Source organism: Astyanax mexicanus, chromosome 1 (assembly GCF_023375975.1).
Source record: "Astyanax mexicanus isolate ESR-SI-001 chromosome 1, AstMex3_surface, whole genome shotgun sequence".
NCBI classification, from domain to species: Eukaryota; Metazoa; Chordata; class Actinopteri; order Characiformes; family Acestrorhamphidae; genus Astyanax; species Astyanax mexicanus.
In genome coordinates this window covers 127,793,808-127,819,348 of record NC_064408.1, presented here as the reverse complement: position 1 = coordinate 127,819,348, position 25,541 = coordinate 127,793,808, and the positions used below count along the sequence as shown (strand labels likewise).

The following is a 25,541-nucleotide window of genomic DNA, read 5'->3' as shown; positions in this document are numbered from 1 at the left end:
CCAGCGCCAGCTCCCGCTGCCAGAGTCGCCGCGCCGCCAGCGCCAGCTCCCGCTGCCAGAGTCGCCGCGCCGCCAGCGCCAGCTCCCGCTGCCAGAGTCGCCGCGCCGCCAGCGCCAGCTCCCGCTGCCCGAGTCGTCACCCCACCGGTTCCTACTCCCAGGACTTTGTTTCGTCCCAGGCCCCACGTACCCAGGCAGGCACCGAGGCCCCCGGACTTTCACCCCAGTACTGTGCCCAGGCTGGCTCCGTGGACTTCCCCTCAGACATTTGCCAGTCCTGGGTACCCACCCGTGTTTTTGGTCCCCATATCTCTCCCTGTTTTGGTCCCTGTCTCTGTTTACGTCCCTGTACCCGTGTCTGTCTCTGTCTCTGTTCCCGTCCCAGTTACTGTGTTCGTGTCAGTCCCTGTTAATGTCCTCGTCCCTGTTCCCATGTCTAGTCCTGTCCAGTCTCCGTCTCCTGTCCAGTCTCACGTCCAGTCTCCGTCTCCTGTCCAGTCTCACGTCCAGTCTCCGTCTCCTGTCCAGTTCCCTGCCCAGCCTCCGTCCCCTGTTCTGTCTCCGTCCACCGTCCAGTTCCCTGTCCAGTTCCCCGTCCAGTCTCCGTCTCCTGTTCAGTTCCCCGTTCAGTCTCCCGTCCAGTCTCTGTCCTCTGTCCTGTCTCCGTTTCAGTCCCCGGTTTCGTCTCTTGTTTTCCCCGGCCTCTCCCCGCCGCCAGCCCCCGGGGTTCGTTTTTACGCGCCTCGGGAGCTGCGCGTTTAGGGGGAGGCTTCTGTCATGTCTTAGCCCTGTCTCATGTCTCTGTGTGTGTCCCACGTGACCTGTGCCCCTGTGTCTCAGTACTTTTCCATGTGTTTCTCATTTGTAACTCCGCCCCTGCCCCAGGTGTTTCTAATTATAGTGTTTCCTGTTTCCTTATATAGCCCTGGTCTACCACTTTGTCTCTGTCGGTCTTTGCACCTTCCCCTGTTGTTTTGTCTCTCCGTGTTCTTCCGTGTTCCATAGCCCTAGTCTTTGCCCGTGTTTTCCTCAGTTAATCTCTTGTATATGTTTTCTAGTTTCTTGTTTATTTCCTCGTTTCCCAGTCCTCTGCTTAGTGTTTTGTTTCTAGTATATCCCTTGTATAATATATCCCTGCCCTGTTTAGTTTTGTTTATTTCTTGTTTGGTTTTTCTAGTCTCTTGTTTAGCTCCGTGTTCCTTAGTTCCTTGTACATACCCCTTCTTTGTGTTTATTCCTAGTTTAGCTCCTTGTATATATTCCCTGTTTGTTTATCATTATTATTATCTCTAGTTTGTTATTGGTTATTTGTGTTTCTTTGTTACATGTTTACTTGTTGCTTGTTTCCTTGTTTCTTTGTTATTTATTTAATAAATTATTTATTTTATATCGCCCTTACCTGCACCTGTGTCCGCCTCCTCGTCTCCCTGCCTGGGTCATCTCGTGACAGTCCAGTAGCATTTATTTTACTTTAATTCTGCATATATGGAGATATTTGGAGTGCATTATTAGCGTAATGACATTCTGGATCATTGACTTCTGTTACAAATCTGATAAAATTCTTGTATTTTTAATATCTCAAGGTGTTCCCCATCATATTGTATGTAATAATAAAATTTAATTTTTCAATTTTGTCATATCTCAAAGAATATTATCGCTAAAATACCATGAATTATTGTGATATTATTGTAGGGCCATATCCCCCATCCCTAATATATATATAAATATATATATATATTACAATATAAAGTTAGTAAAGCTTTTATATTTTATTATTTTACTTTATTCTTTTATTTTTTATTATTTTATGTTGCTTAGGGTTTTAGGGATAGGGTTTAGAGTGCTTACCCTAACACTTAAGATACATTATGAATTGCAGAACTGATTCTACCTCAGTCATTTAGTCCTCTGGTTAGTGGGTCAGTGGGTCAGTCTGTCAAGTTCTCTCATCTCTAACAAGTCCAAGACATACAAGACACACACTAAAGAAAATGCATTAATTGCTCAGATTTGTGTTGAAGGTTACTGAAGTGTTGGTTTAAATGAGGAAGTTTTAGGGGAAAATTTAAAGTTAAGTCAGTCTTTTTGCTTATTTGTTTCAAGTATTTTAATAAAATATATAATAGAATATTTATTGTTAAACCATATTAAAATAGTTAGCTAATGCCTTAATAAATACAGCAAGACAACAGGACAATTTGTGTATAAAAATAGTGATTTTTGTTTTTGAAGACATAGCTTTACTAACTAAATATTGTAATAAATCTATGAGTAAAATAAAAAATATATATAATAAAATAATAATAATAATAATAATAATAATAATAATAATAATAATAATAATAATAATAATTATAATAATAATAATAATAAAGTAAAATAAAATAATAAAAAATAAATGCTTTACTAACTTATTATTGTAATAAATGTGGGACCCTGACCATTAGCTTAGTTGCTAACATTGATCCATGAATTTACCTCACGGGCAAACAACTTAAAAGTCATACCAAAAAAGGGTCAGTTTAACATTATCACATCCATTTTCCTACTACTAATTTTACTAGAATTATTGTTGTGTTAGCCAGTAATGTTGAATAAATGAAGTCCTTTACACTGAATGTTTTAACAGCTTTAGCTTAAAAAACTAGTCAGTTTTTTTCTTATTAGCATCTGTGCTAACCAGAACATTTCTGACAAGACTCCATTTTCTAGCACTGTTGCTATAAATAGATCAGGCTGGGTCTGTAAAATGCTGTGATTGGTCAGAGGAAAGCCAATCCAGTCGCTGTCGCTACCTAGCTTGGGCCTGCCCATGCTCATCTGTGACGCTGCATAAAATTAGGCCCGCCACTAGATGGAGCCAGCGAGTCCAAAATGAATGGGATGAATAAAGCTAGCTAAATGTCTTTTTCCTGTAATCCACCACATATTAGTACGATTTTCATTTTAGTTTAAAGCTAATAATGAGAATCTGCAGCAGAGTGTAGCGTCTTCTCCCTTTGGACATGGTCTAAAAGCAATTATAATTATGTTCTTGAACTTGTATGGTAGTCAGTACTTATCCTAATATTATATTTTGCAACAAGGGATAAGTTATAGAATATTATTAAAAAAATATGTGTATATTCAACTTATAATGGTACTCTCTCTCTATCTCACTCTCTGTCTATATATATATATATATATTGTAACAGAAACCATTGAGATGGATATGTACATTTTTTTGTTAATAAACCGAATGTTTTCTTTTGAAACATTCTATATATATACACACACACACACACACACACACACACACACACACACACACACACAATGTATGTACTATGTATATATTGTTTATACAAACAAAACTATATAAAAAAAGTCATAATAATTGATCCACCATGTATTAGTATGTTTTTTTTAGCTGCAGCACAGTGTAGAGTTTCCTCCCTTTGGACATTTTCTAAAAGCAATTATAATTATGTTCTTGAACTTTCAACAAGTGATAAGTTATCAAATATTTTAAAAGAAGACATTCGGTTTATTTAAAAATATATATGTACATATTCAACTCATAACGGTTTCTGTTAAAACAATCCTTTAAAAAAACCTCTCTCTCTCTCTCTCTCTCTCTCTATATATATATATATATATATATACATGTTTTTTAACAGAAACCATTGAGTTGGATATGTACATAATTTTATTATTTTACAATTTGTTCAATTAAACAAATATCTTCTTTTAAAACATTCTATAACTTATCACTTTCAAAATATAAATCTATCTATCTATCTATCTATCTATCTATCTATCTATCTATCTATCTATCTATCTATCTATCTATCTATCTATCTATCTATATACATACACACACACACACACACACAGTGTATGTACCATGTATATATTGTTTATATAAACAAAACGTATTTACATTAATTGATAATTCATGTTTTTTGTTTCCACAGAATGCACAAAAAATTCCAACCCTACCCATCCTGTTCAATGATGAAAGTCCAATGTATCTCAATTAGAACATCAGAGCGTGCCACTCAATTTGAATTTGCTGAAGACACAGCAAAAATAACACATACAGAAAAAAAGTCTATGTGTTCTGTTACTGATGGAACAGCAGTTTTTTTGGTTCCTCTTAAAGAGGACCAAATTTCTAAATTTAAGGAGGGGGAGACGTACATTATAAAGAACGCTACAGTAAAGCAGGACCACCCCTACCCCAAATTGTTCATTGGATATGGGGCAGGGGTGTTCCGAATAACCCCATTGACGGTGCAAGAACATTAAATTCGCCTCGCAAGAGAAAGCGTCATGCCGTCCTCTGAAAAAGGGGACCTGAAAGACCCGGGACTGTACCAAAAAGAAGGATACTTAACCGTATCAGGAAAAATTGTTTCGGCAAGTATCATGATTTTACCTGGTTTATTAGTTTGCTCATGCTCCCTAATGTAAACTCACTTTTACTGTGAAAAAAGATGAAAAAATTATACATTTATATTGAATATAAACACAGATGTATGAGAAAATATATTGAAATGCATTTCAGATCAGAATTATGTTCTAGGGAAAAAAAACAAAAATGATCAATACACTGACAAAGCCTTTCAGGAGAAAACATACTGTATAAATATCTTTTTATCTGTACTCTGTTCTTACTTTACCCACCCTTTTTTCCTATTTAGCTGACTACTCCCCGGCAGGTCCAAATAGATGGCTGCATCCCTGTGAGGGATATTGTCCTTGAGGAAAATGGTGACACCGCCACAGTATCCCTCTGGAGGGAGGCAGCGACTGTGCCACTGGTGATTGGGCAAACTGTCCTTATTACTCATGTAAAAGTGGGGAAAAAGAAAGCCTTTGGCAAGAACTTCAATTCAACCACCTACACAAGTGTTTCGGTGAGTAACATAAATTTCTCACACTAAATCGATAACTTCCCATTTTGGTCTTCAAGTTTCCTTTTTGAAGGTACTCCTCTTGCTAATTGCTAATATGCTCTGTTTGTGTACTTTACACATTAATACAGGTTTCCTTTTAGACTGTTAAAACAGGTTTACCTGTGTTTAGGAAGGTATAACTGTGGATGAGGGAAGGTATAGTTGTGGATGAGGGAAGGTATAACTGTGGATGAGGGAAGCTATAACTGTGGATGAGGGAAGGTATAACTGTGGATGAGGGAAGGTATAACTGGATGAGGGAAGGTATAACTGTGGATGAGGGAAGGTATAATTGTGGATGAGGGAAGGTATAACTGTGGATGAGGGAAGGTATAACTGTGGATGAGGGAAGGTATAATTGTGGATGAGGGAAGGTATAACTGTGGATGAGGGAAGGTATAACTGTGGATGAGGGAAGGTATAACTGTGGATGAGGGAAGGTATAATTGTGGATGAGGGAAGGTATAACTGTGGATGAGGGAAGGTATAATTGTGGATGAGGGAAGGTATAATTGTGGATGAGGGAAGGTATAACTGTGGATGAGGGAAGGTATAACTGTGGATGAGGGAAGGTATAATTGTGGATGAGGGAAGGTATAACTGTGGATGAGGGAAGGTATAACTGTGGATGAGGGAAGGTATAACTGTGGATGAGGGAAGGTATAATTGTGGATGAGGGAAGGTATAACTGTGGATGAGGGAAGGGATAACTGTGGATGAGGGAAGGTATAATTGTGGATGAGGGAAGGTATAACTGTGGATGAGGGAAGGTATAATTGTGGATGAGGGAAGGTATAACTGTGGATGAGGGAAGGTATAATTGTGGACTGAAAAATGTGTCTTTTACTGTATGTGTATGTGTGTCCAGTACATACCCGCCATTTTTAATGTTCAAACTTTTTACTACAGGAAACTGAAGAGAAACAGGAAAGAAGAGTAATCACTGTTGTTGGAGTGGCAGAGTCTGATGATGGCAATGTGCTCCTAACAAGAGATCTGGAGGAGCTGAGTGTACCCCCAGGGCTCTTACCTGAAGAGGCTGATGAGCTAATCAAAAGGCTGCCAGTGGACCTGTCAGTAATAGCTAAGGGACATCAGGTTACAGAAGTAAAAACATTAGACCCTGAAGTGTAAAAAAACAAGTCCAAATGCTCTGTTCTGTCCAAATCGTTCTGTCAGAATTAAAATGTTAAATCTTAATCTCTAATTTAAATGATCATATCCTAGATGGTTTCAGAGGTGTTGCAAGTTGATTCTATGGTATTCCAGGTATGTGTGTGTGGTGTGTGTGTGTGTGTGTGTTCAGTGTGTGGAGTGTTGCCCTATGTAAGATTATTGGCTGAGCTGTTTATGCTGTGGTTGTGTTGTTTTACATTAAATATAAAGTTGTTTTGTTGATGTTAATTTGTGTGTAAATCACAAACAGAGAATGCTCTACTGTTTATTCATTTTTATTGTAAAACATTGCAGCAAAACAATAAAATAGTAATAATAGTAAATTAAATACACTGTTATTTTTTTCTTTTTTAATGTCTGCGTAATTAAATTAATTAAATGTGTAATTTGATAATATACTGCATAGTATTGTAGGCAATACCTTAAATTTTAGTGTCTGCTGTAGCATCTACCAAAAAGAATTCTGTAAGTGCTATAAACTCAGTATATATTATTAGTGGTTCCGATTTGGAACTGACTTCACAAAGAGCTGAACAGTTTGAATCTGTTTATGTCTGTGGATCTGTTAGACTGATTTTATGAAATAGTCGCTTCTTTTTGAATCTGTAAATTGGTCACATTCATTATTCGGCATTTTGTCCTTTACTTTCCTGTGGCTTCATGCCTTAACCCTCCTGTTATGTTCATTTGTCAGGAACAGCAATGGTGTTCCTGGGTCAATTTGATCCGGTGCATGTTTAATTATCCTATTAATATCCAAAATAATAATTATCCAAAATAATAATTATCCAAAATAACAATTAATAAAAAATGTTATTTTTTTATGTTTCACTACTTTACTACTTTTGAAAGACCAACATATTAGAAATAACAGTTTTACATAACATTAAAACATAACAATTTAATTTTGTTTTAGTTTTTGTTTATTGCAGGGGGTTATATGTTGCTTACACTAATTAAGGCAGGCAGAATAAGGTTTATAAAAAAAAAACACTTTTATCTATTTTCCATAGGTCTTCAAACTTTTAAAGGGGTCAGGAGGGTTAAACATGTTCTGTAGTCCATTTACCATTCAACCCAATGGAAAAACTCAGCTTCAGCAATACAATTCCCAGTATGCATCTGCCAGTCTCACGTGTCCGGATTGGGCGGGCGAATATTGCTGAGTGTCCTACCTAGTGACCAGAGCCATTTCCTTACTATGTTCCTCACAGTGGAAACTGACAGGTTAAATCTCTGAGACAACTTTTTGTATCCTTCCCCTGAACAACTATGTTGAAGAATCTTTGTTTTAGATCATTTGAGAGTTGTTTTGATGAGCCCATGATGCCACTCTTCAGAGGAGATTCAAATAGGAGAACAACTTGCAATTGGCCACCTTAAATACGTTTTCTCATGATTGGATACACCTGGCTATGAAGTTCAAAGCTCAATGAGGTTACCAAACCAATTTTGTGCTTCAGTAAGTCAGTAAAAAGTAGTTAGGAGTATTCAAATCAATAAAATGATAAGGGTGCCCATACTTTTGCACCGGTCAAATTTTGGTTTAATGCATATTGCACATTTTCTGTTAGTACAATAAACCTCATTTCAATCCTGAAATATTACTGTGTCCATCAGTTATTAGATATATCAAACTGAAATGGCTGTTACAAACACCCAAATATTTATAACTAAAAATGATTAAGATTAATAGGGGTGCCCAAACTTTTTCACATGACTGTATATAGTTAATATAGTTTTGATATAAAAATGTAAGGACTTTTCAAGGGAAAAGTCTTTGTTTTTGTTATTAATTCGTTTTTTGTTCATTCAATGCAATTAGTTAATTTATTACTGTCAACATTTGTGTTAATAATCAAAGTTATTGTTACTATACTATACTAATACTATACTAATTGTTACTACACTAATAAACTAAGTTACTTAAATGAATCTCTGTGATTTCAGATATTCTTGTTATAAAATTATGTTTTAAATTACAACTGGAGGTGACAATAATACAATGACACATACTTTATATTGCAGTGTAGTTTTATTAAGTGAACTTGGAGGAACTAATGCTTATTACTGTGTGTAAATGGAATTATTGCTCTTTTGGAGTGGTTTGTGGCTCTTAAAAGAGCCTTTGTGTCTGTTGGTTCAAACTGCAGGTTGCCAGGGAACTGCACCCTCAGTTGAGAAGTAAGATGCATATGTCTCCCTAACACGAACTGCCTCCCGGGTTGAGTTGTTGCTCCCCAATCTTGTTGCATTTTGAAGGACAGCAACATCGCCCTCACCACTCAGTGACATAGGCTCCCTCCTCGTCCTTGTTGTGCTCCTTATGAAGTTATGAAGGACACAGGTGGCCTTCACACAAGCTTCCACGTTGGCAGGGCTGATACCAATGACCCGGCGGTACATGCGCCATTGTGATGTGAGGATACCAAAGGTGTTCTCAACAATCAGCCTCGCTCGCGAAAGCCTGTAATTGAAGATTCTCTGCCTACTAGAGAGGTTGGAACCTGGGAAGGGCTGCATTAGATCTTTCCGCAGAAGGAAAGGCCTCATCACCAACAAACACATGTGGCTGAGGTCCCAGGTGCTCAGCTCCTGTCAGCACAGCATCTTCTGGAAGGCCAAGGGTTCCATCTTTGAGAGCATGACCAAAGGGGGAATTGGCCAGAATCCCTCCATCACTGGTTCCTCCATAGCCGCCAACATCCACAATCCGGAAGCAGTACTTGGCATCCACAGCTGCCAAGAGGACGATAGAAAAGGTCCCCTTATAGTTGTGGAAAAAGGACCCGGAATTATCAGGAGCCTGGATCACCACATGCTTTCCATCAATGGATCCCACACAGTTTGGAAAGTTCCAACGATGGAGGAAGTCTGCTGCAATAGCTCTCCAGTCATCAGTGGTGGGAACTGGCATGTACTCCTCCACCAAAGAGGCCCAAATAGCCCTGGACACATCCCCAACTATGCAGGCCACAGTACTGAATCCAATACGATAGCTGTAAGCTATTGTGCGAAAAGAGTCTCCAGTTGCAAGAAATCTGTAAAAATATTAATGTTAAAATGCATGGTTTAAATGCATATTAAAACTGTTATTCAAACAGTTATATATAATATATAATGTCATGACATTAATTCAGGCATTCATTAAGGATGAAGTCATGAGGAATTATACAGGAACAAACACATGAGTTATGTACTAATAACTGTAAGGTTAAATTAATCACTATTAACTAATGTCTGTATGAATGAATGAAGATGAATGGAATGAAGGCTTTATTCAATGCCGCACAAAAATGTAGTGGTCACTTCAATATCATTGCTTGGCAAAATTTAATACTGTTTTAATGTTTATTGTTATGTGATCTGTTGTGTCAAAAAAGCAACAAGCTACTTAAGGCGGTTACATGTGTCCTATCACCCCTTTCCGGAAAAAAATGTAACCGCCTTAAGTAGCTTGTTGCTTTTTTGACACAACAGATCACATAACAATAAAACATTAAAACAGTATTAAATTCTGCCAAGCAATGATATTGAAGTGACCACTACATTTTTGTGCGGCATTCACCTGTAAGTATGTGTACTGTAGTAATAGATATAGATAGCTAGCATTCTGGAAAAGAAGACAGGATGGACATGCAGGTGGGTGTATATTGTATACTCAACAACAGCTTAAAACATGTAAGTTTATGTTCTTATAAATATATTTTCTTATATTAATGATTAAAAATGTTAACATTCTTAAAAATATGACTGGGTGGTGCTAAAAAAAAGAAAACCCACATTAAGCCCACCCAGGATGGGCTTAATTAACACATTAATTCCTGGTATATTCATGTACTGAATAAAGCCTTCATTCCATTTATCTTTATTAATTCATACAGACATTAGTTAATGGTGACTAATTTAACCTTACAGTTATTAATACATAACCCATTCATTTGTTCCTGTATAATTCCTCATGACTTCATCCTTAATGAATGCCTGAATTAATGTCATGACATGTACCCTTATTATAAAGTGTTACCTATATTATTAAGTTTATTAATTTTGTATATATTATAATATATTATATTAAATAAGTTGCACTTACCTTAAGCAAACAGCCAAGCGTTGGGATGCACAAATAGCCTTGCGGTAATTTGTGTCCATTCGGCTAATTCGGGGACCCACTTTAGCAAGAAGGGAATGAAACTGGTTCCTGTCCAGTCTGAAGTACCGCTGGAACCTGTCATCATCCAGCCTCAGCTCCTGCACAGGGCGAAGGAATTCTCCATGCTGTGTGCGGGACAGCAGGGTCTGATGGATCCACGCAGAGCGGTGACTGCGCTTTCTCCAGGAGGTAACGTGCTCCAACAGCCAGCAAGACAAACTCTCCAGTATCCATGGTGGACTAATGGTTTTGAGAGGGGTTTAGTATTTATGTAGTACAGTTTCCCTCCATTTGTTTCGTTTTTTGAGGGAACACTGCTTATTGGTTAAAAGAAATCAGCAGATTCAGAGCCAGCTTCTTGTGTTCGGAGCAGAGGGCTTACCTCATTCATTGAAAGCCAGGTTTAACAGCACATTTTACATGAATAAATGTTTTAACACATAAGGAGATTAATAGATAATCATTTTTATGCATATGACGTGCATTTTAAATAATGCGAAACGTTTGTACGAGTGTATAATGTTTTAGAATTGTGAGAGAGAGTGAGAGAGAGAGAGAATAGAGAGAGAGAGAGAGAGAGAGAGAGAGAGTAGGCGGGATGTGACGCATAGAAGGAGAAAGTGAAAGTAAGTTTAGTTTCCTCCATTAGAAGAGAACAGAAGTCCGGATTCACTCGGTAAGTTCAGAACTGAAGAGAATGTAGAACAGAACCGTGTAGCTTAAAGTCAGAACCGGTTCTAAGGGTTCCTCAGATCCAGAACCGGTTCTTTAAGCTCAGCTCAGTGTCCGATTCCACTGGAAGAACCAGGATCAGCATGGAGATCTGAACCGGGCCTGGATCAGACCTGGACCTGGTCTGGATCAGACCTGCTGGAGAACAATCAGCTGTAACAGATCAATAATGCTGTAAACTGAAGAGAAATGCGCAGATATAGATCGATATTTATTGATCACAGTGTAGTTTATGCTGTTTAAAGCGCATTACTGCTTAATGTGGGCTTTGATCTGTTGGGGAGATAAAAACACGGAGCTGCTATAAAGGCGTGTTTATATGCAGTAGCGCTGTTCAACCAGCAGGAGCTCAAGATCACGTGGTGTGTTAGAGTTTTTAATCCTGCTGTTTTATATTATACTTAAATAACATTTATTTAATACTATTAATAGTAATATTTTAATAATTATTAATATAAATAATTAGTGTTAGTGTTTTTAATCCTGCTGTTTTATATTATACTTAAATAACATTTATTTAATACTATTAATAGTAATATTTTAATAATTATTAATATAAATAATTAGTGTTAGTGTTTTTAATCCTGCTGTTTTATATTATACTTAAATAATGTTTTTATTATTTTATATTACTAGTAATAATTAAATTATAGTAATTATAAAAACAGTAAATGTCTGTAATCTAAGTTAATCTGTAATGAGGTTAAATCACACTGTTATGAAATGTTCCCTGTTTTTGTTGGTTTTGTTTGTTTATCAGGAATTGTTTAATGCAGTTCTGATTATAATGTTATTATTGTAAGAATAGTGGTTTTATTGTAATGGCTGATCTGTTCTCAGGGGTTCCAGCTGTGTGTGAATGAAGAAGAGTAAATGATGGATCCTCAGAACTCCAGCAGTGGAGGAGGAGCCTCTGTCCTAAAGTGAGTAAATTAACTGATAGATTTTATTAGTAAAGTAGTTTTTATATTTTAATGGTTGCAGCTCTGATCCTGGACCTGTGTTCCACAAATTTTACTGATTTAAATACACAGAACCGAGGTTCTCCTGGACCAGAGTCAGAACCCTGTGCTGCTTTTAAACATAGAAAATCATTTAACAAACTAGCAAAAACAAAATCTCTCACCTGCAGATTAATACAGAAATCCATAGTTCAAATAATATTCCTCTCCATCAGTTATCTTTATCTCAGTTATTATAAATATAATTAATATTTAGTTTAATCAGAACTTTCAGTCCCTACGGATCAGTTCATTCTTTATAAAAAAGTATATGGTAAATAATTATATAAATATAAGTAATTCAGGTGAATTCATTAAAATGAACTAATTTAATAATCTGCACGTAGGGGGGATCACCAGAAAATCAGGCGTGTGTAAAATAATTATAATGATAGTGATCTTAATAACGATATATATAAAATAAAAATATGTCAAGCATGTGAACAGATGTAAGCAATATAAAAGTAACATATTTGCTGGAGAAAAGAAAGATGAATCTGTGTGAAAGTTTTAGTGAGAGTATAAACCGTGTATTACGGTAGCCGTGTGCACAGCGGAGCTGGAGGAGAAAGCTGCGCTCGCTTTTACTGCAGAGAAACTGAACATGGAAAATAAACACAAGAGTTTTTGTAACTCTAAAGACTGAACTCAGATCAGTGTGGTAAAAAGTAGATGAGGCTTTAATACTAAAGGAAAAAACGTGTAGTCGTAATACAAGCAGTGTTCAAAACCAGAGTAAGAATAAACCCATACATCAGAGACATAAACTCTAATAAAAGAGAAATCCTGATCCAGAAATACAGTCCAAACCACCAGAAAACACAGTAAAAACAGAGCAAAAGAGACGAAGTTCAACACGAGAAAAAAAGATACATTTACAGAAATACAATCAGAAAGAAAACGCTCAGTCTGTCGCTGGATCAACAGTGAAATACTTAAAGAAAAATAATACCAACAAATGGGTTTATATACACGTACAAATTACTAACAGCTGAACTCAGTTCTAAAATTCCGGAGATGAGGAGCGTGAGAAAGTGCAGCGATTGGCTAGTTCTGAACACGTGATGTTGTCAGGTGCATGCTGGGGGTTGTAGTTCTGGAGAGGAGAACCTCGGTTCTGTGTATTTAAATCATGTATAGATCACAATTTAAAGTCTTATTAAAGAAGAAAATCAGAGGAAACAACTTTCCATATTATATTATTAATCATGTTTCATTTAAAATGATATTACTACAGGAATTTGTTGAAAATATTTGGTTGTAAACAGACCAGAAATAAAACAAATCTAAGCATTACCAAATAAAACCACTGAAATCTTGAAGAGCACTTGTAATATTATTCATTATTATTGTTTTAAGTAATAATACTGTAATAATTTGAATTAATGGGATGGCTGGTCATAAATACATATAAAACACATCCTCAATATAATGCAGACATGATGGCGGATGACTTTATGAAGTTACAGATATGTGCAGCAGTTTTGATAAAGAATAAAATGATGTGTGTTTATTGGACGAGGGATTTTCAGAAAGCTTTGGGAAGCTTCTGGAACAGTTATGAAAAAGTTAGTGTGGAACCTGTGAATGAGTTTACTCCACACTTTACTCTCATCATGGATCATCATGAAGATCTGTTTACAGGAAGAAGAGAGGAGCATCTCCAGCCCCCAGTGGAGTGTCTATGAAGAGTGACGGGTCCATGTTGGAACCTCCAGAGTTCAGCAGTGGAGGAGGAAGCTCTGGGTCTCGGTACATCACTGCACTAAACTACTGTTCTGTTCTGAGAGTGAAGCTCTTCAGTTCCTGATCTTTATTAAAGATGTGCTGTGTGTTGGAGTTTCACTGTGTTTAATGTTAACAGAACTGAAACCCAGAGAGGAGCATCTCCAGCCCCCAGTGGAGTGTCTATGAAGAGTGACCGGTCCATGGGTCTTCCTCCAAAGTTCAGCGGTGAAGCTGTGACCTCTGACCCACAGTGAGTGAAACATCAAAGCCTCAGAGATTCAAATTTTCTCATGGTCATTAAATCACAACCCACTTTTTATAGAATATAAACCAAACAAATTTATTTTTGAAAAATACCCTCAAAAACACATTTACACATACATATGCATGCAAAGTGAATTTAAAAGCAACTACATGTATAAAAGTTACTACAGTAAAATTAAATATCAGAATAAGCCCAAAACATTTGCTATTTTACTTGTCAGCATATCTCTGTATTCAGAGAACATTAGTGAGAAACTGAGAAGGACCGTGCTGACTGCAGGTATAAAGGGAAATACAATAAATTAAATAAAACTACAAAACAAGAGGCTTTTATCTAACCTGTATTTTGTGGAAGTCAGTGAGACAGTTGGGCATGTTCCAACAGCTGTGAAGAAATCCCCACCCCCACCATGAACAGCATCTTGGGTATTTCCATTTTTCCACGTATTTCTAAGTAAAGTTAAAGTCAAGAGAAAGGTGAGTGCACGCTCTCGAGAGGGGGGTACTAAATACGGCACAACACCGGCAAACGAATGGTGGTTACCATGGCAGCAAGAATGCTGCACGCGTCTCTCTGTCTCTTTTTTCCAATATAAAATACGAGAACAAAATCAGAGGAGCGTTAATTATTTTACGCTTAAAAAAAAACAATGTATTTATTTAATCGCTGCTCTAAACTACAGGATCAGCTACAGGGGGGAGAATTACACATATATCTGTATATAGACCGTTTCAGAGGAATATTCACGAGCACAGGAAGTGACGTCGCTGTTCCTAGAACACTTCTGTTCAGCGGTAAACAGCGTTTAATACAGTGGACGTAACTTTTTAATTTAACATGAATTCAAACTTCACCTAATCTGAGAGTCACAAACACTGAAAATCAGGTCAAATTGTTCTTTAAACCAGTAAACTATGGAGGACCAAACATTACATAAGTATAAATAAATACACATATAACTGTAGAAAGATATAAATAAATTAATGATGAAATTAATAAATATATAAATAAATGCACATATACCTGAATAAATAAATAAATAAATACATGCACAAATAATTGTATAGGTAAATAAATTAATTAATAAATACAGTTCTTATTTATAAATGTATTTATTCATTTATATGTGCATTTATTTATGTCAACATTTATTTATTTATTCATGTATTTATTTAACTATTTATTTATTTATTTATTTATTTATTTATTTCAACATTTTTTTATTTATATTTATGTCATTTTTGGTCCTCCATAGTAAACACGCCTGCTTTGGTTTTTCACTCTGCTGACCTGCCTGCAGTTACAGTGTCCGCTCACAACTCCTCCCTCCTTCTGATCTATAAATCATGCAGAGTTCGTGCTGGATAGAGTCTGACCTGCTGCAACCTCACCATAGTGATGCTTCTCTACTACAGGAACAAATATTCACAACTTTTACACTGAGAAATTAATTAAATGCTCTTTCACTGCCTCCGTTTCAACAAGGTAGTGATCAGATCTGGGTAGATCACCTCTATCAAGCGTTTTAAATCAGAGGAAAGAACTTCCCTCTTAAATCCTTATCAAAAGGATCAGGAAAAGAGGTTTGATCACTTTTTACTAATTTCTGATCGTATGTTTGCTCTGTTTTTGGGAGATTTGTGAGATATGCGCTCTCATTCTGACAGCTGTATAGGTGAAAATAGCGCCACCGGAAGTGTGGAAGGAACAGACATGTGCAGGAGCTTTATTATTGTTTTCCTCATTGAAACGGTCTATAGAGACAGTAAGGTGATCTGTGTTCTGAGATTGATGTTTAGTTTTTTAAATACACTAAATTACTATATATCTATATTGTTTTCTGCTTTGTATACTTTTTCTTACAACCCCAATTCCAATCAATTTATGCTTTGATTTTGTGTAAAATGTAAATATAAACAGAATTCAATTATTTGAAAATCCTTTTCAACCTATATTTAACTGAATACACTAAAAAGACAATGTTCAGACTGATAAACTTTATTGTTTTTTGCAAATATTCACTCATTTTTAATTTGATGCTGCAACATGTTCCAATGAAGTTGAGACGGGGCTAGGGCTGCACGATATTGGAAAAATGTTACAGTCCATTGTTTCAGTTTTCTAAAAGCCCCGCCCCCACCCGCACGCTGTCTCACCACAGAGACCCGGACCGACCGAGAGCTGAGTCAGCGCTTTAGAGTCAGCTGATCACTCAAAACCAGAGGAAAACAGCAAAACAACCATAATTAAGCATTTAAATGGCCTTTTAAAAGGTAAATAAGAGCTTTTTTTGTGTTTAAAAGCATGAATTCAGCTTTAACTGGAAATATCTGCACAAAACTGAGGTGCACAGCTTTGGACAGGCTGTCTGAGGCGGTTACAGGGTTCATACACTTTTCATATTTTCATGATCGTACAGTCTTTAAAATATCAGTGCAGACATTAACAATAAAACAAAAAATCCAGTCCAAAACTGATTATAGTAGGCCTATATCTTACTTACAATGTTTTTAAATAAAAAAAAAACATTTCTTTCAGCAATGCTGAAAATCTTCAATAATAAAATGTGTCTCTAATCCTGAGAGCTCTATTGTGTAAAACGGAATTAACTGATTTCATCAAATAACATGATATAGACTATTTAGTTTGAAACTGGGATTTCTAAACCTGCTTCCCAGAGAAAGAGAGAAAGAGATGACCATTACAGCCTAAAAATGCCGTAACACTCATAAAAACACAAATTAGTAACTTGAAAGAGATTCTTTTTTTTTTGCTTTTAATATTGGCTCAAAAATAAAATATTAAAGCAGATTTTTTATTTCTGAACTATTTAACATGATTTTTAGAGATCATGGACGTCGTGTCCTCTGGACCAAAGACTGAGACAAAGAAAAGGACTGTCCGGATTGTTCTCAGAGTAAAGTTCTAAAGCAGTGTATCTGATGGTGTGGGGGTGAGTTAGTGAGTTAGAACCCATGACCTGGAGAACCTGCACATCTGTGAAGCTCCATTAATGCTGAAAGCTTCATCCAGGTTCTGGAGGAACATCTGCTGCGTCTGAGCTTCGTCTTTTTCAGGACGTCCTGCTGCTTATTTCAGCAGGACGATGCTGATCCACATTCTGCAGGAGTTACAGCAGCAGCAGCTCGGCTTCATAGTAAAAGGGTGCGGGTTCTAGATCGACCCGCCTGCAGTCTACAACCGTCTCCCACTGAAAACCTGTGGAGCGTCATGAAGCTCAAAATACGACGCCGGAGACCCGGACTGTAGATCAGCTGAAGATCTACATCAAGAAAGAATGAGAAAGAATTCCACCTACAAAGTTCAGCTATCAGTGTCCTCAGTTCCTAAACTCTTATTGAGTGTTAAATAAAAAAGATGATGAAACACAGAGATAAACATCATCCTGTACAACTTCTTTACAACGTGTTGCAGCATCTAATTCAAAATAAGTGAATATTTGCAAAAAACAATAAAGTTTATCTGTTGTTTTTTGTAGTGAAGTTAATGTTATGGTTGAATCAGCGTTGGTGTTGATTTTGAAAAGGGAATCAATGTTGATATGGCAACGTTGTTTCAACGTCATACGTTCAACCTTTAATAAACCATAGCTCACTAAAAGTAGAAAATCCTATGGTTAACAGAGTGTTAAAAATAAACTTACATCACTGCAGTAAATCTGAGTATAAAGAATGTTATCCACCACTACCAATCTGATTCAACATTTAATTTTAAATACCTAACAGTAAAACTAATAAAACATGAGCCTTTCCCCAGATATGGTGAAGAATTGGTGCCCAATTAAAAACATCAACATTGAAACAACAACAGACATTACTTCAACCATATTTTAACCACATTTCAACATTGAAGTCGATTAAGTGCCAGCTGGGTCCTCATATGATCACATTTATTTTCTGTAGGCTGTCTTCCTTAACCCATTCACTCATTCATTCTTTACAACATTCATCTTTTACAAAATCCAGTAAACACTTGGAGCTCACAGCAACGCCTCATCAACAAACAACTATAACATAGCAACATCTAGGAACAGCCTATCAGCATTCTAGGAACAGCTTAACCAACATCTGCAGTATAGCAACACCTTAGCAACCAACAACTATATTATAGCAACACCCTATAAATGTAGATATAATCATGTATTCTGTGCCATCATTCTGCATTTCCTTTAGGAAATGAACTTCATATATTTGATCAGTTACTGTCTGGTATTCTTTATTTGATTTATCTTGTGTTGTTTCTAAGATGCATCCAGGAATAAAAATGAGAATTCATGCTTTTGTTATTATTTTAGTTTTTGCTATAATAAATATCAGGTGTACATGCAGATATGAGCTGCTATATCAGCTGATTTATTCCTGTAGATCACAGTGTGGATTTTCTATTTGTCCACAGAGAGAAGAAAAAAAACAAATGGGGAAATCTGGACAATATATTCAAGGTTAGTGCTAATATACATGATGGGGATTATCCTGTATTATTTGATTTCTCCGTTTAATTTCACTTTAAAGTTTTGATTAGACTTTGCAACTAATTAAACAATCTTTTTTTTTAATATTAACAATTTTCGGATGGCTTTCAGTAACCGACCCAACACGACCCATAAACTGTTATTATCAGTCCGACCCGATCCATAAACTGTTATTTTCAGCCTGAGCGCGACCCGATCCATAAACTGTTATTATCAGCCTGAGCCCGACCCGATCCATAAACTGTTATTATCAGCCCGAGCCCGACCCGATCCATAAACTGTTATTATCAGCCTGAGCGCGACCCGATCCATAAACTGTTATTATCAGCCTGAGCGCAACCCGATCCATAAACTGTTATTATCAGCCCGAGCCCGACCCGATCCATGAACTGTTATTATCAGCCTGAGCGCAACCCGATCCATAAACTGTTATTATCAGCCTGAGCGCAACCCGATCCATAAACTGTTATTATCAGCCCGACCCGATCCATAAACTGTTATTATCAGCCTGAGCCCGAGCCGATCCATAAACTGTTATTATCAGCCCGAGCCAGACCCGACCCATAAACTGTTATTATCAGCCTGAGCCCGACCCGATCCATAAACTGTTATTATCAGCCTGAGCCCGACCCGATCCATAAACTGTTATTATCAGCCTGAGCGCGACCCGATCCATAAACTGTTATTATCAGCCCGACCCGATCAATAAACTGTTATTATCAGCCTGAGCGCGACCCGATCCATAAACTGTTATTATCAGCCCGACCCGATCAATAAACTGTTATTATCAGCCTGAGCCCGACCCGATCCATAAACTGTTATTATCAGCCCGAGCCCGACCCGATCCATAAACTGTTATTATCAGCCTGAGCCCGACCCGATCCATAAACTGTTATTATCAGCCTGAGCCCGACCCGATCCATAAACTGTTATTATCAGCCTGAGCCCGACCCGAATCATAAACTGTTATTATCAGCCTGAGTCTGACCCGATCCATAAACTGTTATTATCAGCCCGAGCCCGACCCGATCCATAAACTGTTATTATCAGCCTGAGCGCGTCCCGATCCATAAACTGTTATTATCAGCCCGAGCCAGACCCGACCCGATCCATAAACTGTTATTATCAGCCTGAGCCCGACCCGATCCATAAACTGTTATTATCAGCCTGAGCCCGACCCGATCCATAAACTGTTATCAGCCTGAGCGCGACCCGATCCATAAACTGTTATTATCAGCCTGAGCCCGACCCGACCCGCCCCATAAACTGTTATCAGCCTGAGCGCGACCCGATCCATAAACTGTTATTATCAGCCTGAGCCCGACCCGATCCATAAACTGTTATTATCAGCCCGAGCCCAACCCGATCCGTAAACTGTTATCAGCCCGACCCGACCCATTCTATAAACTGTTATTATCAGCCCGACCCAACCCGCCCCATAAACTGTTATTATCAGCCCGACCCGATCCATAAACTGCTATTATCAGCCCGACCCGATCCATAAACTGTTATCAGCCTAAGCCCGACCCGATCCATAAACTGTTATTATCAGCCCGACCCGATCCATAAACTGTTATTATCAGCCTAAGCCCGACCCGATCCATAAACTGTTATTATCAGCCCGAGCCCGACCCGACCCATAAACTGTTATTATCAGCCTGAGCCCGACCCGATCCATAAACTATTATTATCAGCCCGAGCCTGACCCGATCCATAAACTGTTATCAGGCCGACCCGATCCATAAACTGTTATTATCAGCCCGAGCCCGACCCGATCCGTAAACTGTTATCAGCCCGACCCGACCCGATCCATAAACTGTTATTATCAGCCTGAGCCAGACCCGATCCGTAAACTGTTATCAGCCCGACCCAACCCGCCCCATAAACTGTTATTATCAGCCCGACCCGATCCATAAACTGTTATCATCAGCCCGAGCCCGACCCGATCCATAAACTGTTATTATCAGCCTGAGCCCGACCCGATCCATAAACTGTTATTATCAGCCCGAGCCCGACCCGATCCATAAACTGTTATTATCAGCCTGAGCGCGACCCGATCCATAAACTGTTATTATCAGCCCGAGCCCGACCCGATCCATAAACTGTTATTGTCAGCCTGAGCCCGACCCGATCCATAAACTGTTATTATCAGCCTGAGCCCGACCCGATCCATAAACTGTTATTATCAGCCCGAGCCCGACCCGATCCATAAACTGTTATTATCAGCCCGAGCCCGAGCCGATCCATAAACTGTTATCAGCCCGACCCGATCCATAAACTGGTATTATCAGCCCGAGCCCGACCCGATCCATAAACTGTTATCATCAGCCCGAGCCCGACCCGATCCATAAACTGTTATCAGCCCGACCCGACCCATAAACTGTTATTATCAGCCCGAGCCCGACCCGATCCATAAACTGTTATTATCAGCCCGAGCCCGAGCCGATCCATAAACTGTTATCAGCCCGACCCGATCTATAAACTGTTATTATCAGCCCGAGCCCGACCCAATCCATAAACTGTTATCATCAGCCCGAGCCCGACCCGATCCATAAACTGTTATCAGCCCGACCCGATCCATAAACTGTTATTATCAGTCCGACCCGATCCATAAACTGTTATTATCAGCCCGAGCCCGACCCGATCCATAAACTGTTATTATCAGCCCGAGCCCGAGCCGATCCATAAACTGTTATTATCAGCCTGAGCCCGACCCGATCCATAAACTGTTATTATCAGCCTGAGCCCGACCCGATCCATAAACTGTTATTATCAGCCCGAGCCCGACCCGATCCATAAACTGTTATTATCAGCCTGAGCGCGACCCGATCCATAAACTGTTATTATCAGCCCGAGCCCGACCCGATCCATAAACTGTTATTATCAGCCTGAGCCCGACCCGATCCATAAACTGTTATTATCAGCCTGAGCCCGACCCGATCCATAAACTGTTATTATCAGCCTGAGCCCGACCCGACCCGCCCCATAAACTGTTATTATCAGCCTGAGCCCGACCCGATCCATAAACTGTTATTATCAGCCCGAGCCCGACCCAATCCATAAACTGTTATTATCAGCCTGAGGCCGACCTGACCCATAAACTGTTATTATCAGCCTGAGCCCGACCCGATCCATAAACTGTTATTATGAGCCCGACCCGATCCATAAACTGTTATTATCAGCCTGAGCCCGACCCGATCCATAAACTGTTATTATGAGCCCGACCCGATCCATAAACTGTTATTATCAGCCCGAGGCCGACCCGACCCATAAACTGTTATTATCAGCCAGAGACCGACCCGACCCGCCCCATAAACTGTTATTATGAGCCCGACCCGATCCATAAACTGTTATTATCAGCCTGAGCCCGACCCGATCCATAAACTGTTATTATCAGCCTGAGCCCGACCCGATCCATAAACTGTTATTATCAGCCTGAGCCCGACCCGACCCGCCCCATAAACTGTTATTATGAGCCCGACCCGATCCATAAACTGTTATTATCAGCCTGAGCCCGACCCGATCCATAAACTGTTATTACGAGCCCGACCCGATCCATAAACTGTCTATTTTCGAGCTGTTTAAATGAGCGAAATCTGTTCAGAATGATGTTAATTAACACTGCAACATAGAAGCATAGAACTATTATTTACTGAAAATATTTTAAGAACAGCTAAACACAGCACTGCAAGTCAAAAGCGGACAAGTGTGCCCACTTTGAGCTCACGTGTTTATAACTTTCTAACTGGTGCACCTTTCTTAAACAGTTTCATTTGTAACTTACAAGGTTATAATAATATAACATAATTTCAATTCATTTCAGTTAGTTATATAAACACACAATACAGTTCCAGTTAGTTATGTTTTTTCCTTTTAATTACCGTTTTTTCACTTTCAGTTTTCTTTATTTCCTTCGTTTTCGTTAACGATAATAATTGGTTACTTAGCTACATGGTGATTATCACGCCAGAGCTTTATATAAAATAAAAATATAATTAAACAAGAGATGCCTACATCTCAGACTATTTTCTGAAGGGCTTTGGGTCGGGTCCGGTTCAGGCAGAGAATGTAAGCTCTAGACATTTTACACACCAGAGCATCTATAACTCCTCCCCTTCTCAGATCGATGTCTTAATGATGTTCAGATTGTTCAGATCATCTCTCTCTGTACTGTAACAGCTTTAGTGATTCTCTGATGTTTCTTCATAATCAGGAGCTGCAGCAGAAATTTATCTCTCTAGTAATGAACGAGCTGAACACATTCAAGAAACTCCTGAGTCCAGATTACCCAGCATGCTCTGAGAAAGAGGTGGAGGATGATCAGAGGGAGGGGGTGCTGAAGATCACACTGCATATCCTGAGGAACATGAAGCAGACAGACCTTGCCAACACACTAGAGAGACGTAAGAGTTACCATTGGTATCAGCCTGGTGCTAATTTATTTATTTAAGTCCAAATTTTCAAAGAGAATAAAAACTGTAATGCAGTATAAAAACAACATAATGAAATCATTATTATTAAATTATTAATTTACTGTATCACAGAGTCGTTCTACACAGCATCTTTAATGGTTGATCTCAGCTGATTACATGTTCCGTATTGTCTTTCTCTGTAATCAGAATTGGCTCCAGCATGTCAACAAAAGCTCAAATCCAAACTGAGGGACAAATATCAGAAAATTAATGAAGGAATCTCAGGCCATGAAAACTCAGCACTTCTGAATGAGATCTACACAGAGCTCTACATCACAGAGGGAGGAGGTGGAGATGTCAATCAGGAACATGAGGTGAAACAGATTGAAGCTGCATCCAGGAAAAGCTCAACACAGGAAACACCAATCCAATGTAATGACATATTTAAACCCTTACCAGAACAGAACCAGCTCATCAAAACTGTACTGACTAAAGGAGTTGCTGGAATTGGAAAAACAGTCTCTGTGCAGAAGTTCATTCTGGACTGGGTTGAAGGAAAAGTAAATCAGGATGTTCTCTTCATATTTCCACTTCCTTTTAGAGAACTGAATCTGATGAAGGAGACAAAGCTCAGTCTGGTGAATCTTCTTCAGCGCTTCTTCCCAGAAACACAAGATTTAAAACCAAGACATTATAAGAGCTACAAGACTTTGTTCATCTTTGATGGTCTGGATGAATGTCGACTTCCTCTGGATTTCCAGAACAATGAGAACTTGGTGAATATAGAAGAACAAACCTCAGTGGATGTTCTGCTGACGAACCTCATCAAGGGGAATCTGCTTCCCTCTGCTCTCCTCTGGATCACCTCTCGACCAGCAGCGGTCAGTCAGATCCCTCCTTATTGTGTTGACCAGGTAACAGAAGTGCGGGGTTTCAATGACCCTCAGAAAAAGGAGTACTTCAAGAAGAAGATCAGGAATCAGGACCTGGCCAAAAAAGTCTTCGCACACATCAGCTCTTCAAGAAGCCTCTACATCATGTGCCACATACCGGTCTTCTGCTGGATTACAGCCACTGTTCTAGAGAGAATGCTGAGTGAAGCTGAGAGTGGAGAAATCCCCAAAACCCTGACGCAGATGTTCACACACTTCCTGATCGTTCAGATCAAACACAAAAGCCAGAAGTACAGTGGGAAAAGTGACTCTGATCCTCAGCAGACTAGAACAAGTATCCTGGCTCTGGGGAAACTGGCGTTCCAGCAGCTGGAGAAAGGAAACCTGATGTTCTATGAGGAAGATCTAAGAGAGAGTGGCATCGATATTAGAGAAGTATCAGTGTACTCAGGAGTGTGTACCCAGATCTTCAGACAGGAACATGAGCTGCTGAACCTGGGGAAGGTCTTCAGCTTTGTACATCTGAGCATTCAGGAGTTCCTCGCTGCTTTATATGCGTTTCTCTATTTCAACACAAAGGATCGGAATATGCAAACCACAGAACAGCAAACCACTGGACTATCTGAGATTTTCAGCGGAACATCGATAAATGGCTTCCTCAGCAGTGCCGTGGATAAAGCCTTACAGCTTGAGAGTGGACATCTGGACCTGTTCCTTCGCTTCCTTCTGGGTCTCTCACTGGAGTCTAACCAGACTCTGTTAAGAGTCGTACTGACACAGAAAGAGAAGAGCTCTCACAGCAGTGAGGAAACAGTCAAATACATCAAGGAGAAGATTGAGGAGAACTCCTCTCCAGAGAAATCCATCAATCTGTTCCACTGTCTGAATGAACTGAATGATCATTCTCTAGTGCAGGAAGTGCAGAAATACCTGAGTGGAGGTGATCGTCTTCATCAGGCCAGCCTCTCTCCTGCTCAGTGGTCAGCTCTGGCGTTTGTGTTGGTGAATTCAGAAGAAGAGCTGGAGGAGTTTAACCTCAGAAAATATCACCCATCAGAGGAGTGTTTTCTGAGGCTGCTGCCAGTAGTCAAAATATCCAGAAGAGCTTTGTAAGTATTTTTATTCAGGCATTCACAGTTTTCATTAAATCACTGGTGAATATGTATTAATCACAATGTTTTATATTAGTAGATATAGTAGATATTGATGAAATTATTGTTTTAGATATCAGGCAAACACCATAAACCCACCGTAACACCAACATGAGACACAGCACCAATCCAAATTCCACTTCGACAGTTTACAAAGAACACACAGCAGTTTTATCCTCAGTGACTAAATGTCTGGCTGCTGATTTGATTATAAAGTTATTAGTTGGGAGATATTTTACTGTGAAAATGCTAAAATGCTACACTTTACTTGGGAATTGAACAAAGCCAGCATGCTAAGGGCAAGTACTCTGCATTCCACAGGTACAGTTTAATCAAGCATCTACCGATGGTTAGCAAGATAGCGTTACAGTCATTTCAGTCTGTCAATGAGTAAGCTATTAAAGTTAGCTGCTGTTATGAGTAAAATGAGTGCTGATAAAACTGCTGATACATAATTAACCTTTTAAATCAGCTGAAAGAAACACGCATTCATGCTTTCTAGAAAAACCCAAAACAGAGAAGTAGCTCACCCAATAACCAGTTACTGTCTTTAATGGAAAATTAATTAATTTTACAGCATTTTAAAATACTTACAGGC

General features: G+C 38.7%; 1 protein-coding gene across 1 annotated transcript in view; it reads left to right on the top strand.

Moving 5' to 3' along the window:
* Positions 1–25,541, top strand: part of LOC111196385 (NACHT, LRR and PYD domains-containing protein 12) — a 411,983-nt gene that overhangs the window by 94,115 nt on the left and 292,327 nt on the right. Inside the window, exon 4 of the mRNA XM_049468901.1 lies at positions 13,867–13,947. Coding sequence (XP_049324858.1) covers positions 13,867–13,947 — 81 coding nt within the window. The remainder of the gene's footprint in view (positions 1–13,866; positions 13,948–25,541) is intronic.